Below are 15,641 nucleotides of genomic sequence, written 5' to 3'. Positions count from 1 at the left end.
TTATATAAGTGCAAAGGAATAGTAATTATCATTCATTTTTATTACTGTATTTTTTTTCAAGTTAACAAAAACATTCCCTCCTCTACAGAACTACCTGACTCTTCTGGATGACGAGGATCATAGGCTGGAATATTTGAAAATCCAGGATGAGCAGCACCTGGTAATTGAAGGTACAAAATAGAAATGTGCTTCTACATTAGATTGGGGAGTATAAGGGGGGTTATTTTTGTTACGGGTTTTTGGTGGGTGTTTGTTTTTGTATTTTTGAGACAGGGTCTCTTGTAGCCCCCGGCTAACCTTGACCTTCACAGAATAGATGAGGAAGACCTTTGACTCTGATCCCCTTGCCTCTGCATCCCAAATGATGGCTTAGAATTTAGTTTAGGGTAAGACTTTTAAAAATTACTCACTAGGAATCCCATTTTACAATTTTGCCAAAGATAGTTAGCATTATATTCTTTATGTTAAAGCAGACCCACTGAACTCTTAGTGTGTTTCTACCTACTAGATTGTTCCATAGGAAGAAAGGCTTGTCTATATGTAGCGTTAGGCTGACCAAGGAAGGAAAATGTGGGTGGCAACAGGTAAATTCAGTTACAGCTTCCAAAGTTTCATAAAATTTTAGGCTACGACTTTGAGTTTGAATGAGGATACCAACATTCCCCGCCCCCCAAATACTGGGTATTGAACCTAGGACCTCATGCATGTGAGGCATCCACTAAGTTATATACCCAGTTCCCACCTTAGATTAAATTATCCATCAGCACTGGCCCCTCACCAACAGTGTTACTTCTGTGGTCACATTGGCACATTCATGTTGTTGAAATTGTGATGTCTTTTCCATGTCTCATGAAAAGACTGCTAGTTGCATGTAAGGAAATTAGTGGATTATCTCAATAAGATTTTCATATTTCTGATGTTTTAAATTCAGGAAATTTTACTATATCTAAGCTTTACTCCTGTAGATAGTTAAATATAATTTTACTTCAAATTGGTAATTGAAATAATACCTTATTATTTGAAATGAATTTAAAGTCTATAATAGAGTAGAAATGAACTAGCTATAACAACATGTATATGTGAAGATGTCATGATAAAATCCATTACTTTGTATACTAACCTAAAAACAGAAAAATCAATGGAAAAAAGAAAGAGTAAGGGCTAAGGATGTAGCTCAGTTAGTAGAGTGCTTGCCCAGTATGCATGAATTTGATTCCTATACCACATAAAACCAACCATAGAGCTGGGCAAGGTGTGCATGCCTTTAATCCCAGCACTGGGGAGGCAGAGGCAGGTAGATCACTGTGAGTTCTCGGCCAGCCTGGTCTACAAAGCGAGTCCAAAATAGCCAAAGGCTACACAGAGAAACCCTGTCTTGAAAAAACAAAACAAAAAACAAAAGCAAAAAACCCAAACCAAAAAAAACCAACTATAGTGGTGTACACCTGTAATCCCAGCACTCAGGAAGTAGAATCTGGTTATCTTTTGTCTATACATAGCAAGTTTGAGACCAGCCTGGGCTACATGAAACTCTCAAAATATAAAAAGAGTTGGAATGGTTTCAGAGCTAGTTACTAAAATATACTTGATATATTTTTTTAAGTTCTGATTTAGCAATAACTTTTTTAACATAGAAACTGAGTGAAGCTGAGTGTGGTGGCGCATGCCTTTAATCCCAGCACAAAAGAAGCAGAGGCTGGTGGATCACTGTGAGTTTGAAGCCAGCCTGGTCTACAAAGCGAGTCCAGGACAGCCAAGGCTACACAGAGAAACCCTGTCTCAAAAAACAAACAAACAAATAAAAATAACTGAGTGAATATAAATTCTTTGGATAAGAAGTTAATACATTCCAATCTGTCTTTCCAGTTCGCAACAAAGATATGAGCTGGCCTGAAGAAATGTCCTTTATAGCAAACAGTAGCAAAATAGATAGACATAAAGGTAAGTCAGTATATTATTTTTACAGGCTTTTTTTGTTGTAGTTGGAGATGTTCTCACTATGTCATCTAGGCTGTGCTTAAATACTTGATCCTCCTCTCGCCTCTGGAAAGCTGAGATTACAGGTGTTTGCCACGCATCTGGCTTAGAGACAGTTTTAATCTATTCTTGTATGTTCTTGTTGTGTCAAGTTATTTTTCCGGTTTCTTTCTAACTCTGTAATTAAATAATTCATACACCAGATGTGGTGATACACTTTGTAGTCTCAACTCTTGAGATGAAGCAGAATTAGAGACCAGCCAGGGCTCAGAGTAAGACCCTGTCTCAAAAAAATTAATAAGAGCTGGGAAGGTAGCTCAGTTGGTAAAGTGCTTAGCATACAAACAAGAGGATCTAAGTTCAGATCACCAGCACCCATGTTAAAATTCAGCCACTATAGTGTACACTTAGAATCCCAGCACTGGAAGTCAGAACTGGGATTTCTGGACAGACAGCCCAGCCAATTAGCTCCAGGTTCAGTGGGAGACCCTGTCACGGAAAGTCAAACAGAGACGCTATTGAGGAAGAAACCCACATCAACTTCTGGTTTCCAAATAACACATATGTACATATATAAACAATTTACATACGTATTTTTTGTGATTTCTTTTAAAACAGTGTCTTATGGGAAATGGTGGAGTTGGTATGACCAAAATACATTGTATACATATATGAAATTCTCAAAGAACAATTTTTTAACATTTAAACTTAATTTCCTACTTTATGTGTATGGATGTTTTCATTGTAAGTATGTCTGTGCACCACAGGTATGCCTGGTACCCTCAGGGTTCTTAGTAGATCTCTGGGTCTAGAGTTAAAGACAGTTGTGAAAGTCCACATGGGTTCTGAGAATCCAAACCAGGTCCTCAGGAAGAGCAGCAACTGCTCTTATCTACTAAGCTACCTGGACCACCACTCAAAGAAGTTAGTTAGTTCGTTAAGTTAGTTAGTTAGATTAGTTTGGTTTAGGTTTTTTCAAACAGGGTAGCTCTGTGTAGCTCTGGCTGTCCTGAAATTCCCTCGGTAGGGCAGGCTGGCCGTGAATTCAGACATCAGCCTACCTTTGCCTTTCAGGTGATTAAAGGTGTGCACCACCTCCACCTGGCGTTTTTGTTTGTTTGTTTCTTTGTCTTTTTAGACCTTAGATTTTACTATGTAGCCTAAACGACATGATTTTTCCAGTGCATCTTCTCTAGGGCTAGCGTCATAGGCGTGTACAAGCATAGCCAGCGTAAAAACATCCTTGGAGAGCTTAACTCTGGGTGTTCTTCTTGTCTTAAACTGGGTCTCATATTGAACTCCTAATCCTCCTGCTCCCGACTCCCAAGTGTTGGATTTTGAGCATGTGCTCCCATGCCTAGCACGAGATGCCAACACCACAACAGTTAAACCAATACTTGGTCATTCTAGGTCACAACTGAGCAAGGCTCGTCATGCTTGCCAAAGACACTCCATGAGAACTTACATGACAGACCTGATTAATTGTTTATCTGACTGAAAGAATTTTACAGTCATCATGTTGAGAAGCCAGTGTGGTAATATATGCCTATAATGCCAGTACATGGAAGGCTAACGTGGGAGGATTTCTAGTTAGCGGCCAGACTCTGATGTTCAGTACATCCTTGTCAAAAAAGAAAAAAATGGAATAGCTAAACTGAATACAAGTAGCCATTCCACAGCATATTGCTACAGTTAGGCTTTGTCTCATATTATTTGTTGCAGTTCCCACAGAAAAAGGAGCCACCGGTCTGAGTAACCTGGGAAACACATGCTTCATGAACTCAAGCATCCAGTGTGTTAGTAACACGCAACCACTGACACAGTACTTTATCTCAGGGAGACATCTGTATGAACTCAACAGGTAATCTTTTTTAACCCTCTGGCAGTTTACCTTCTGTAGCTTTAATCTGAATTCAGTATTGCTTAAGTCTCCTCTTCCTTTAACTTTAAGAAGAAAATGTTATTTCATTGCCTTATCAAATATGAGATGAGGGACCAATCTGTCTCTTGATAGGTAGTTTTTGTGCCCACATGATTATGAATTATGGGAAATCATTGGCAACAAATTTTCCTCTCAAACTTCTAGGACAAATCCCATTGGTATGAAAGGCCATATGGCTAAATGCTATGGTGATTTGGTGCAGGAACTTTGGAGTGGAACTCAGAAGAATGTTGCCCCATTAAAGCTTCGGGTAAGCAGACTACATACTATGAAAATATGTAATTCCTTAATTTTTAAAGTCACTTTTATTGTATATTTTCTCTGTTTAGCCATTTGTTTACTCTTACACTAAGTATAACCAAATACCCAATATTTGTATGTGTTCAAGTAAATGCAAAATACCCTTGTGCATGTAGTAAACAGGAAGAAAAGACCAAAGAAATAGTCCCTTTTGACACATTGTTCATTGTTTAGATTTACAAACTGCTTTACTTGTATGAAGGGTAAACCCTTTTGGTATTCCTTAGCTAGCATAGGCCACCTAATTATACATGGTAGATTTGTTTCTAGCAATGCTAAGATAGGTCGTTTGTAAATCCTAATAGTTAAACACTCTTTGTCCTCTAACAGTAAAAGCTAAGATGAAACAAGACAAGAATAGGTACCATTAGCCGGGCGTGGTGGCGCACACCTTTAATCCCAGCACTCAGGACTCAGGAGGCAGAGGCAGGCGGATCTCTGTGAGTTCGAGGTCAGCCTGGTCTACAAAGTGAGTCCAGGACAGCCAAGGCTACACAGAGAGACCCTGTCTCGAAAAACAAACAAACAAAAAGAATAGGAACTAGAAGAAAACATTTAGATAGACTAGAAACTCTTGTGTTTTTTTTGTTTTTTTCTTTCAGTTTTGGTTTTGGTTCTGGCTTTGGTTTTTCGAGACAGGGGTTCTCTGTGTAGTTTTGCCTGTCCTGGACTCGCTTTGTAGATCAGGCTGGCCTCTAACTCACAAGAGATCTGCCTGCCTCTGCCTCCCAAGTGCTGGGATTAAAGGCGTGCGCCACCATACCCAGTTAGCCTAGGAAATCTTTTAGTGTGAGCAATTGCCATTTTACTATTTCTATAAATACAAATTCATAAATATAAATTAAATGTCTGTGTGAATAAAGAACTGCTTGCTTCAATGCTGTCTTAGGGTTTTATTGCGATAAAGAGACATCATGACCATGACAGCTCTTACAAAGAAAAACATTTAATTGGAGGTGGCTTACAGTTCAGAGATTTAGTTAATTATTGTCATAGTGGGAAGCATGGTGGCATGCAGACAGACATGGTGCTGGAGAGGTAGCTGAGAGCAGGAAGACAGTGAGTGACACTGGGCCTTGCTTGAGCACTTGAAGCCTCAAAGTCCACCCCCAGTGATGCACTTCCTCCAACAAGGCCACACCTTCTAGAGTGCCACTCCATATCAGTCTATGGGGATTATTTTCATCAAACCACCACAGAGAGTCTTGAACTGGGAAGTATCATTGGCCAAAATGTCTCCCCCCCCCCTCTTTTTTTTTGGGGGAGGTCACTTGAGATTAAAGTTAGAAAGGTAAACTCTTATCTAGAATTTCTTTGCTGAAATAGAAGAAGACAATATTGTTCCGTTTACTTTCTTTCTGATGCTTATCTATGATTGAATTATAGAACATGGTCATTCAAATTTTTATAAGATAGGAAATAGTGACAGCTACTTCTCATATTTTTAGTGGACCATAGCAAAATATGCTCCCAGGTTTAATGGGTTCCAGCAACAAGACTCTCAAGAACTTCTGGCTTTCCTCTTGGATGGTCTTCATGAAGATCTCAACCGAGTCCACGAGAAGCCATATGTGGAACTAAAAGACAGTGATGGCCGACCTGACTGGGAAGTAGCTGCAGAGGTCTGTTAGTTTTGAGTGTCTCTGTTGTTATTGTTATTAAAGAGTCTTGTGCTCTACTTCTGACTTAGCTGCCTCCCTCTGCCTTTTGGCCAGTAACCTGGCCAGTGTATTGTGCACAGCAGTGTACAGGCTAGGGGTTCATGTTGGATGTCTTATCTATGTCCTGCCTTATTTTTGAGAGGGTCTCTCTCACTGAAGTTCACTTATTTGGCAAACTGGTTAGCCAGCAGGAAGGATACAGAGATCCTCCTTAGCTCCCTAGCTCTGGGATTGCAGGCATGCACCAAAACCCCAGGTTAACATGGAGTCTGCTTTTTTTGTTGGCCAACTAGTCCTGAGTGTGTGCCTGCCCTAGGATGTTGTTAGCATACTCAGTGTCACTGCATTTAAGAAAATTAGTTTTGGCTTTTGTAGCAGCTATCAGCTGCAATAGCTTCTTGATTAGAGACTGGATTTTGTGTCCTCTTCCCCTTCTCTGTGCGTGGATGCTGTCTGGTTTGAACTCGGGCAGGTCTTGTCTTCACTTCCACCGTGTCTGTGAGTTTGTTGTGCATCCAGCTCTGTTGTATCTGGAAAACACTGGGTTTGTTGGTTTGTTCTGTTTGTTTGTTTGTTTTTGTTTTTGCTTTATCATTTGCCTCTGGATCTTACAATCTTTCTGCTCCATCTTCCTCATAGATTTCTGAGGCTTGATGGAAGGGGTGTGATAAAGACATTCTGTTTAGTAATGAGCTCTCCATATTCTCTCACTCTATGCATGTTGCCTAGATCTCTGTCTTCTGTATACTGAAAGAAGAGGCTTCTCTGATGAAGGTTCAGCAAAGCACTCCTCTATGGGTATAGCAGTATGTTGTGAGGGGTCATTTTGCTATGTTCACTTAGTAGACTATTAAAGGTTTTCCTGTAGGGCTTATGAACCATCTAATCTCAGATTCTTGGCCCATTAACAGTGTCAAGTATGGGTTCCATCTTAGGGAGTAAGCTTTATATGATGTCAAAGCTGGTTGGTTACTACCAAAACACTATGCTACTGTTGCATGAGCAGGTCACTGTTATAGCTCACAAGGTTCATAGGTGAATAAGATTGATTACTTTTCCAGTACTATAAACACATGTCAGTAAAGGTGAAGCTTATAGTTAAGACCTGATCCATTTCTCCATGTGCAGTGGCATAAGTATATGGTAGCTTCAGCGATAGGGTTTTACCATCAGGTTTTGGAAGCTAACCAATAGCAGTGGTAATAACCTGTAATATTTGGGGGAGTCTATGGGATCCCTTTGTCCAACAATTCAAAAAGATATAACAAATTCCTGGAACTAGGAGTTTTATTTGGTAGTATATGGTGTATAGTTGGATCTCTCTATGTAGTCCTGACTGTCCTGGAACTTGCTGTGTAAACCATGATAGACTCAAACTCCCAGAAATCTGCTTGTTCTGCTTCCAGAGTACTAAGATTAAAGATGTACACCACCTATACCCTGCTTGGTTTTGAGTTTCTTATAAAAGAAATAAATAAAATCTTCTGACCATAAATATATACAGCGCAACTTAAATTTTAACAAGAGTATTCTGTGGTCAGAGTTTAAATCCAGTATACTTAACCAATATTTTTAGATCATATTGAAAGGCTTATCATTTGAAATTTGAAAATAAAATTTTGTGATCCTTTTTCTTGCTAGGCTTGGGACAACCATCTAAGAAGAAATAGGTCAATTGTTGTGGACTTATTCCACGGTCAACTAAGATCCCAAGTTAAATGCAAGACGTGCGGGCACATAAGTGTTCGGTTTGACCCCTTTAACTTTTTGTCTTTACCACTCCCAATGGACAGTTATATGCATTTAGAAATAACAGGTAGGTCACAGAGCTCTGAAAAAGTGACTCGTTTTCTTTATTTGGTAGCTTGAATTCATAGTTACATGTTTACAATGAGTTCTCATAAATATGAGTAGTCAACATGTTACAATCTAGCTCTAAGATGTGATTTCAGGTTTCAAAAGTTTGGAGCATGGGCCTGTTCTTGTGCTCATTGATGCTTTTCTTAAATTCCAGACATGGCAGAAATGCTTTGAAAAGTTGTAAAGCCGGAGCTGGAGAGATGGCCCGGCGGTTAAGAGCACTGACTACTCTTCCAGAGGTCCTGAGTTCAATTCCCAGCAACCCCATGATGGCTCACAACTATCTATAATGTAATCTGATGCATACTGTATACATAATAAATAAATCTTTTTTAAAAAGAAAGAAAGAAAAAAGAAAAGTTGTAAAGCCAATCAGACATCTTTTTTTTTTTTAAGATTTAATTTATTATGCATACAGTATGCATCAGATCACATTATAGATGTTTGTGAGCCACCATGTGGTTGCTGGGAATTGAACTCATGACCTCTCCAGCCCTCCAATCAGATTCTTTATCAGAGGAACATAAAAGAAATTTCTTGATTTCACTCAGTATTATTTCTAAGTTTTATTTCAGTATTTATATATAAAAATTGCAGCTTACAGTGTTTTTTGTTTGCAAGTATTTGTTAAAGTGTATGAGACTTTCATTGTAACCTCCATTTTACTAATAAAGGTCTTTTCTCTTTACTAGTTATTAAATTAGATGGTACTACCCCTATACGATATGGACTAAGACTAAATATGGATGAAAAGTACACAGGTTTGAAAAAGCAGCTGAGTGATCTCTGTGGTCTTAAATCAGAACAAATCCTTCTTGCAGAAGTGCATAGTTCCAACATAAAGGTAATATTAATTGCTCTTTCTAGGAAATTTGACTTTATTCTTCAATGATAGTCTTCTCAATGATTTCAGTTATTACGTTAAGTCTTGGTTTTTGTCCTGTTCCTGGGCTCCCACAGTCCATATTACCTTCAACACCACTGTCTTCCGTACTCTACATACTCCATACTCGTGCACTACCTTCCATACTAAAGTGGCCCATGAAGCCCTATTTAAAACATTCACGTGCTTTCCTAATCCAAACTTCCAAAGTCCACATTCCACCAACAAGCAGCATAGTCAGGCTCCATACCCTAGTACCAGCTTCTGTCTTAGTGTTTTGTTGTAAAGAGACATCACGACCATGGCAACTCTTATAAAAGAAAGCATTTAATTGACGCTTGTTTATAATGTCAGAGGGCTAGTACATCATCATCATGGTGGGAAGCATAGTGACGAGCATTCAGATAAGCTGCTAAAGAAGTAGCTGAGAGTTCTATATCCTGATCCGCAGGAAGAAAGAGTAACAATGGGCCTGGCTTGGGCTTTTGAAACCTCAAAACCCACCTCCAGTGACACACTTTCTCTAACAGTGCCAAACCTAGTGCAACAAGGACACACGTAATCCTCCTCAACTGTCACTACCTAATGACTAAACATTTAAATATATAAGTGTATGGAGGCCAATCTTATTCAAGCCACTACACTTAAATAATTAAGGGAAATACAAAAACAAATAGTGAGATGGCTGAGTAGATAAAGGCACTTACTCCCAAGTCTGATGACCCCAGTTCATTCCCTAGGACCCACATGGTAGACAGAGAACTGACTCCTAAAAGCTGTCCTCTGACCTCCATGCATGAACTCGCTCACACACAAACCAAAACCCAGAGCAAAAAATATGTGTATGCTGCCCCTGCCTCCCTCCCTCCCTCCCTCCCTCCCTTCCTTCCTTCCTTCCTTCCTTCCTTCCTTCCTTCCTTCTTTGCTTCTTTCCTTCCCTTTGCCTTCCTTCCTTCCTTCCTCCCTCCCTTCCTCCCTCCCTCTCCTCCCTCCCTCCCTCCCTCCCTCCGTCCCTTCCTTCCTTTGAGACAGGGTCTCACTGTGTACCTCTGGCAGTCCTGGAGCTCACTATGTAGAACAGGCTGCCTTTGAACTCTTAAGAGATCCACTCAATCTGCTGAGATTAAAGACTTTCTCCACCATGCCCATATCATATAACATTTTCTATTCAAGAAATTTGAAGGAGTTGTCTACCAGAACAGAGGAGCAACAAATTAAATGATAGCATTTTTAAAAAAGATTTATTTATTATTATGTATACAGTGCTCTGCCTGCCTGTACACCTGAAGGTCAGAAGGGGGCATCAGATCACATTATAGATGGTTGTGAGCCACCATGTGGGTGCTGGGAATTGAACTCAGGACCTTTGGAAGAGCAGGCAGTGCTCTTAACCTCAGAGCCATCTCTCCAGCCCCACCCCCACCCCTGATGATGGCATTTTGAGAGAAGAGAATTATCTAAGGCTGCTCATAAAAAGAGTAGCTGTTTCTTTATAGTGTTTACCCTATATTTTAATTACATGTATGTATGTGGTTGGGGGGGGTGGTATGTGCACTTGAGTAGAGGTGCCTTCAGAGGCCAGAGGTGTTGGATTCCACTGGAACTAAAGTTACCTGATGTGGTTGCTGGAAATTAAGCTCAGGAAAAGTATGTGCCCTTAACTGTGGATCCATCTCTCCATCCCTTTTTTCTTTTTGGTGTGTGGGTGTTTTGCCTCCATGTATATGTCTGGTGCTTGCAGAGTTCCTGAAATTGGAACTACAGACAGTTGTGAGCTGCCATGTAAGTACTGAGAATCAATCCTGATTCCTCTGGAAGAGCAGCAAGTATTCTTAATTGCTGAGTCATCTCTCCAGCCCCTTCTTATTAATATTATTTATAAACATAAATCAGCCCTTTACACTAGAAGCTTTTGTTATAGTCTCTTATGCAGTCATAAGCAAAGATATTCAGAAAAAAAAATACTGCATTGAAACGATATTTAGATTTTTTTTCCTTATCATTATTCCTTAAACAATAGTCTTTACAACTATTTATATCACAATTTTTCTGTTAGGTATTATGTAATGGTGATTCAATACAGTAGGTAAGCTATATGCAAATACTATTTCATTTTATACTGGACTTGGATCTACAAATAGTGGGAGGTGAGAAAAGGGCATTGAATCTCCTTGAATTGTAGTTTCTGGTGATTGTGAGCTGCTACATGAGTGCTGGGAACCAATTCTGGATACTCCGCAAAAACAGCAACTTTTTAAACTTCTGAGTTATCTCTCTAGTCCGTGGTGAGTTCCAGGCCAGCCCTAGGTACATAATGATAACTAGAAAAAAAAAAGCTATGCATTACAGAGATTTTTTTTTTTTTAATCTAAAACCTTTCCTTTTTTTCTTTTTTCTTTCTGTAGAATTTCCCTCAGGACAACCAAAAAGTTCGACTCTCAGTGAGTGGATTTTTGTGTGCATTTGAAATTCCCATTCCTACATCTCCAGTTTCAGCTTGTAGTCCGATACAGACAGGTAAGATGGAATTCTTGTGACCACAGTGTTACATGATACACTAGGGCCAGCAGGATAGCTCAGTGGATAGCAGCTTGCAGCCTGGCCTGATAACTGAGTTTAGACCTCAGGACTCGAAGAGAGAAACTGACTCCTGTAAATTGTTCTCTGACTTCTACATGCAGGCTATAACATGTGCTTGTACACACATACGTAAATGTCTAAGAGTTAAAATCTTTTATATGCCCCACAAGAAGACCATTAAGACTGGCAGATCTGGACCCAGAGGGGCCTGCACAAACTGCTATAGTAACCAAGGGCAATGCATGCAATATAGATACCCTGTTCAGATCTAGCCAATTCTCCATGGTTGTGTAGAGAGCAGAGACTGCCTCTGACATGAACTCTGGTGCCCCCTATTTAACCACCAGGTGGGGAGGCCTGGTGGCACTCAGAGGAAGATGGAAGCAGGCTATCCAGATGAGACCTGATAGGCTGTAATCATATGGTAGGGGAGGAGGTCTCCTTCTCTCACAGATCTAGGGGAGGGGACTAGGGTAAAAGGGAGTGGGGGGGGATGGGAAGATACGAGTGAGGGGATAACAATCAGGAAGTAATCTGAATACATTATTTTAAAATAAATAAAATTTTTAAAATTTAAAAAAAAAAAACTCTCGCCAGGCATGATGGTGCACACTTTTAATTGCAGCACTCAGGCAGAGGCAGGAGGGTCACTGAATTTAAGGCCAGCCTGGTCTACAAAGCGAGTCCGGGAGAGCCAAGGCTACACAGAGAGAGCCTGTCTTGAAAATCCAAAAAAAATAATAATTTTTTAAAAAGTTTTTTTTTTTTTAAATTACGTATACAGTACTCGTGCTCAGCATGCATGTGTGCCTGCCCACCAGAAGAGAGCATTAGATCACATTTTAGATGGCTATGAGCTACTATGTGGTTGCTGGGAATTGAACTCAGGACCTCTGGAAGAGCAGCCAGTGCTCTTAACCTCTGAGCCACCTCTCCAGCCTTTTTTTTTTGTATGTGTTCTGCTCAAAAGAATTTTTGAGCCCAGGAAAAAACCTTTGACTAGAGATTTTTATAAGAATTCTAATAACCATTTCACTCAGATTTTTCCTTTGGTTGATGGGAAATCTAAAATTCAAAAACAGTAAATAAACAAGTTAAGTAGGTAGCTCTTAGCTCATATACATACTATTATTATTCATGTCTCTTTTTACTCTTTTTGTAATGGTAAATTGGCACAGTTGGTATGAAAGGAACATACTATACCCAATAAATTTAGCTAAATAGGAAATCTGTTTAGTTATTACACAAGCTTTAATATGATTGGTCACTCAGTCCTTTTGACTTCATATACTTTGTCCTTTTATTGTGGTGCTAAGTGTCTAATGTAAGGTCTTAGACATGCTAGGCCAGTGCTATACCTCTTGGCAGCCTGTTGTGTAAGCATATTTTCCCAAAGAGATGCAGCAGACACACATCTAATTATCCCAAAAGGTAAAACTATGACAGATCAAAAGTAATGACTGCGCTAAAGTCCAGTTTGGTGAACCAGTGAGTTTTTATGGAATTACTGACAGGAGTATTGGTAAGAGGTTACTTACAGGAGCAGGGTTGACTCATAAAAGCAGCTGCCTCACCAAGAAGTTCCCCCTAGCCTTAGTGAAGACTCACGGACTCTCTGAGAAATCTTTACACTCAACGTCTTAGCCGTTCCGTCTCCTTCTCCGTACTCCCTGCTTCTATAAGGCTGCAGAGTGGTTTTCAAGAATCTCACAAGTTTCCACTTCATCACACACGTGACATTTTGTTTGTGGCCTGGTTTTCTGAGCCTCCCCTTTACTCTTGGAGAATGTTACAGTGGGTAAGAAAAAGCTATGTAACATAGCCGTTGGTTCTTCAGACAGGGTAATGCTGCGTATCTCAGATTTGCCCTGGGCTCACTGTTCAGTCTGAGATCTCCTCAAATTTAGAATCCTTGGGGCTGGAGAGATGGCTCAGCGGTTAAGAGCACTGATTGCTCTTCCAGAGGTCATGAGGTCAATTCCCAGCAACCACATGGTGGCGCACAACCATCTATAATGTGATCTGATGTCCTTTTCAGCACTGTATGCATAATAATAAATAAATATTTTTTTTTTAAATTATAATCCTCCTGCCTCTAGCTTCCAAGTGCTGAGATTACAGGTGTGAACCATTATACCCAGGGATTCTTCCTGCCAGTTCACCATTAGGTTAATCCTCCCACAATAAAGGGCTTCCTAAGAAGTGAAGCCCCTCTTGCTGGCATGGAGCAGTGATGGGGAGTTAGACGATTCCATGTTCTCTAGTTAGACTGTCTCTGTGCAGTAGGAGTTTGCAGTGATGGAAACTACCGTCTCTGTCTTCTACTATAGTATCCATCAGTTACATGAGCTATTGAACACTTGAAATGTAGCTATTTAGACTAAGCTTTAGTCACCAAGGAAATGCATTTTTATCTAAATTTTCAATTAAATATTAACAACGTGCTGAGGAGAGGAAAGGGAAAATGAGGTAGAGATATTTGTACATCCCATACTCGTGGGATTGCTGTAGAAGCTCTACTTAACAGTAGCACGGTTTTCTTTGTTTGTCTTTTGGTCATAAGTGTAACTTACAAAAATTCTAAACTTTAAATTTGTTAAAAATGTAGAATTGCTACTTGGTCATTGAGTTTTCCCTGTCCTGAGTTAGGAGAGTCTACACTGTCAATGTTTAAGGATTTCAAAATCCTTGCAAAAAGAACAAAGATGATGGTGACACAAGGTTATGATACTGTGCACATCTTTGAATTTATAGATTGCTCCTCTTCTCCATCTACAAATGGACTGTTCACCCTGACTACAAATGGGGACCTGCCTCGACCTATATTCATCCCCAATGGAATGCCAAATACTGTTGTACCGTGTGGAACTGAGAAAAATGTGACAAATGGAATGGCAAATGGTCATATGCCACCTCTTCCTGATGACCCCTTTACAGGCTACATCATTGCAGTCCACCGGAAAATGGTTAGTTAAACAGTGGGTGACTTAGCTATTGGACTCTCAGTAAACTGTCTTTACTGAACTGCAGCCATTTTGTTTCTTCCACATTTTTCTTTAACATACTCTCATTATATCATACATGCTTATGTAAGTGTTAGAACCAGGGTTCTGTGTCATGTGGCTGCTGTTATATGAAGTGTCATTCCTTCCTGTATGTCAGGAGACAGCAAGATGCTAGGTGAGGTGATGCACACCTGCAGTCCCAGCACAGGAGAGGCTGAGACAGGTGAATCATGAGTTGGAGGCCAGTCTGGGTTATGTAGCAAGTTCCAGGCTAAACATGCAAAAAAATAGAAAAAAGCACACTGAATAGCCAGGATACCAAAGTACTGCTTTTTTTCCTAAAATGTGTGTCACATATGTATAGGCTTATATGTCTTTGCCATGTAAATGTGAGTGCCTTTGGAAAATGTTCTATTACTGTCATTGTGTGTTTTTTGGAGGACACAAGAATGTTCTTTGACAAGTTTTTTGTAGTTCCTCCATTACTAAACTCCTTCCATTGAAGGCTAGCTTTTCAATTTTTTAAAATTAAAAAAAAAAAAAGTAGACCCAGGTTCAAATCCTAGTATGTACATGGCAGATAGATCTCTGAGTTTGAGGCCGTCTTGGTCTACACAGTGAATTTCAGACGAGCACTAGGTATATAGTGATAACTTGTCTCAGGAAAAAAAAAAATGCTATACATCACAGAGATTTTTTTTTTTTTAATCCAAAAGCTTCTTAAGCTTCTTTTCTTACTTTAACTCTCATTCCAGGGAATCCAATGCCCTCTTCTGGCCTCTATGGGCATTCCATGCATGTGGTGCTCAGACATACATGCAGGGAAATACCCATATACACAAAATAAAAATAATTTTTTTAAGGTGTGGGAGAGGAAGGTTGATGAAGTGTCTTGGTGATTATAGCACTTGCCAGACAAACGTGAGGAAGGTTAGAGTTTGGATTCCCAGAACTTGTAGACAGGGAATCCCCCGGGGCAAACTGGCTAGCAAGGCCGGCTGTATGAGTAAACTCCAGGTTTAATTAAGATAACATGCCTCCATGAACAGGTGTAAGAATGATCAGTGATTGTTTCCAATGTCAGCATTCACACACTCATATTAAAAAGAAAAAAAGTAAAAGGATTTGAAAACTGATCAGTACGTGATTAGGACATACTGGCAACTCAGAAAAGGAGACAGAACAATTAGGCTAGCAATGGAGCAACCTGTATTGTGGCTCTAATTCTGCTATTAAATAGCCAGTTGAGGCCTTTCAACTTTGATTTGGAATGATGTACACATTTAATCCCAGCACTTGGGAGGCAGAGGCAGGTCGATCTCTGTGAGTTTGAGACCAGCCTGGTCTACATGGCAAGTTTCAGGCCAGCCATGGCTACAAAGTGAGACCCTATAAATAAATAAACAAACAAACAAACAAACAAAATAAAGAAT

The 15,641-nt window shown here is 39.8% G+C and overlaps 1 protein-coding gene across 6 annotated transcripts in view; it reads left to right on the top strand.

Annotated features, from left to right (window-relative positions):
* The window catches only part of USP32 (ubiquitin specific peptidase 32), a 125,185-nt gene that overhangs the window by 80,653 nt on the left and 28,891 nt on the right, over positions 1–15,641 (top strand). For all 6 annotated transcript variants that reach the window (XM_084750482.1, XM_084750480.1, XM_084750478.1 and 3 more), the window contains 9 exons: positions 89–170; positions 1,867–1,941; positions 3,700–3,838; positions 4,064–4,169; positions 5,668–5,841; positions 7,522–7,696; positions 8,433–8,584; positions 11,029–11,140; positions 13,958–14,169. In XM_084750482.1, coding sequence (XP_084606608.1) covers positions 89–170; positions 1,867–1,941; positions 3,700–3,838; positions 4,064–4,169; positions 5,668–5,841; positions 7,522–7,696; positions 8,433–8,584; positions 11,029–11,140; positions 13,958–14,169 — 1,227 coding nt within the window. The remainder of the gene's footprint in view (positions 1–88; positions 171–1,866; positions 1,942–3,699; positions 3,839–4,063; positions 4,170–5,667; positions 5,842–7,521; positions 7,697–8,432; positions 8,585–11,028; positions 11,141–13,957; positions 14,170–15,641) is intronic.

Source organism: Acomys minous (genome assembly GCF_964271855.1).
Source record: "Acomys minous genome assembly, chromosome: 12".
Taxonomy (NCBI): domain Eukaryota; kingdom Metazoa; phylum Chordata; class Mammalia; order Rodentia; family Muridae; genus Acomys; species Acomys minous.
Note: the sequence above shows the minus strand (reverse complement) of the source record. Positions and strands in the feature narration are given on the sequence as shown.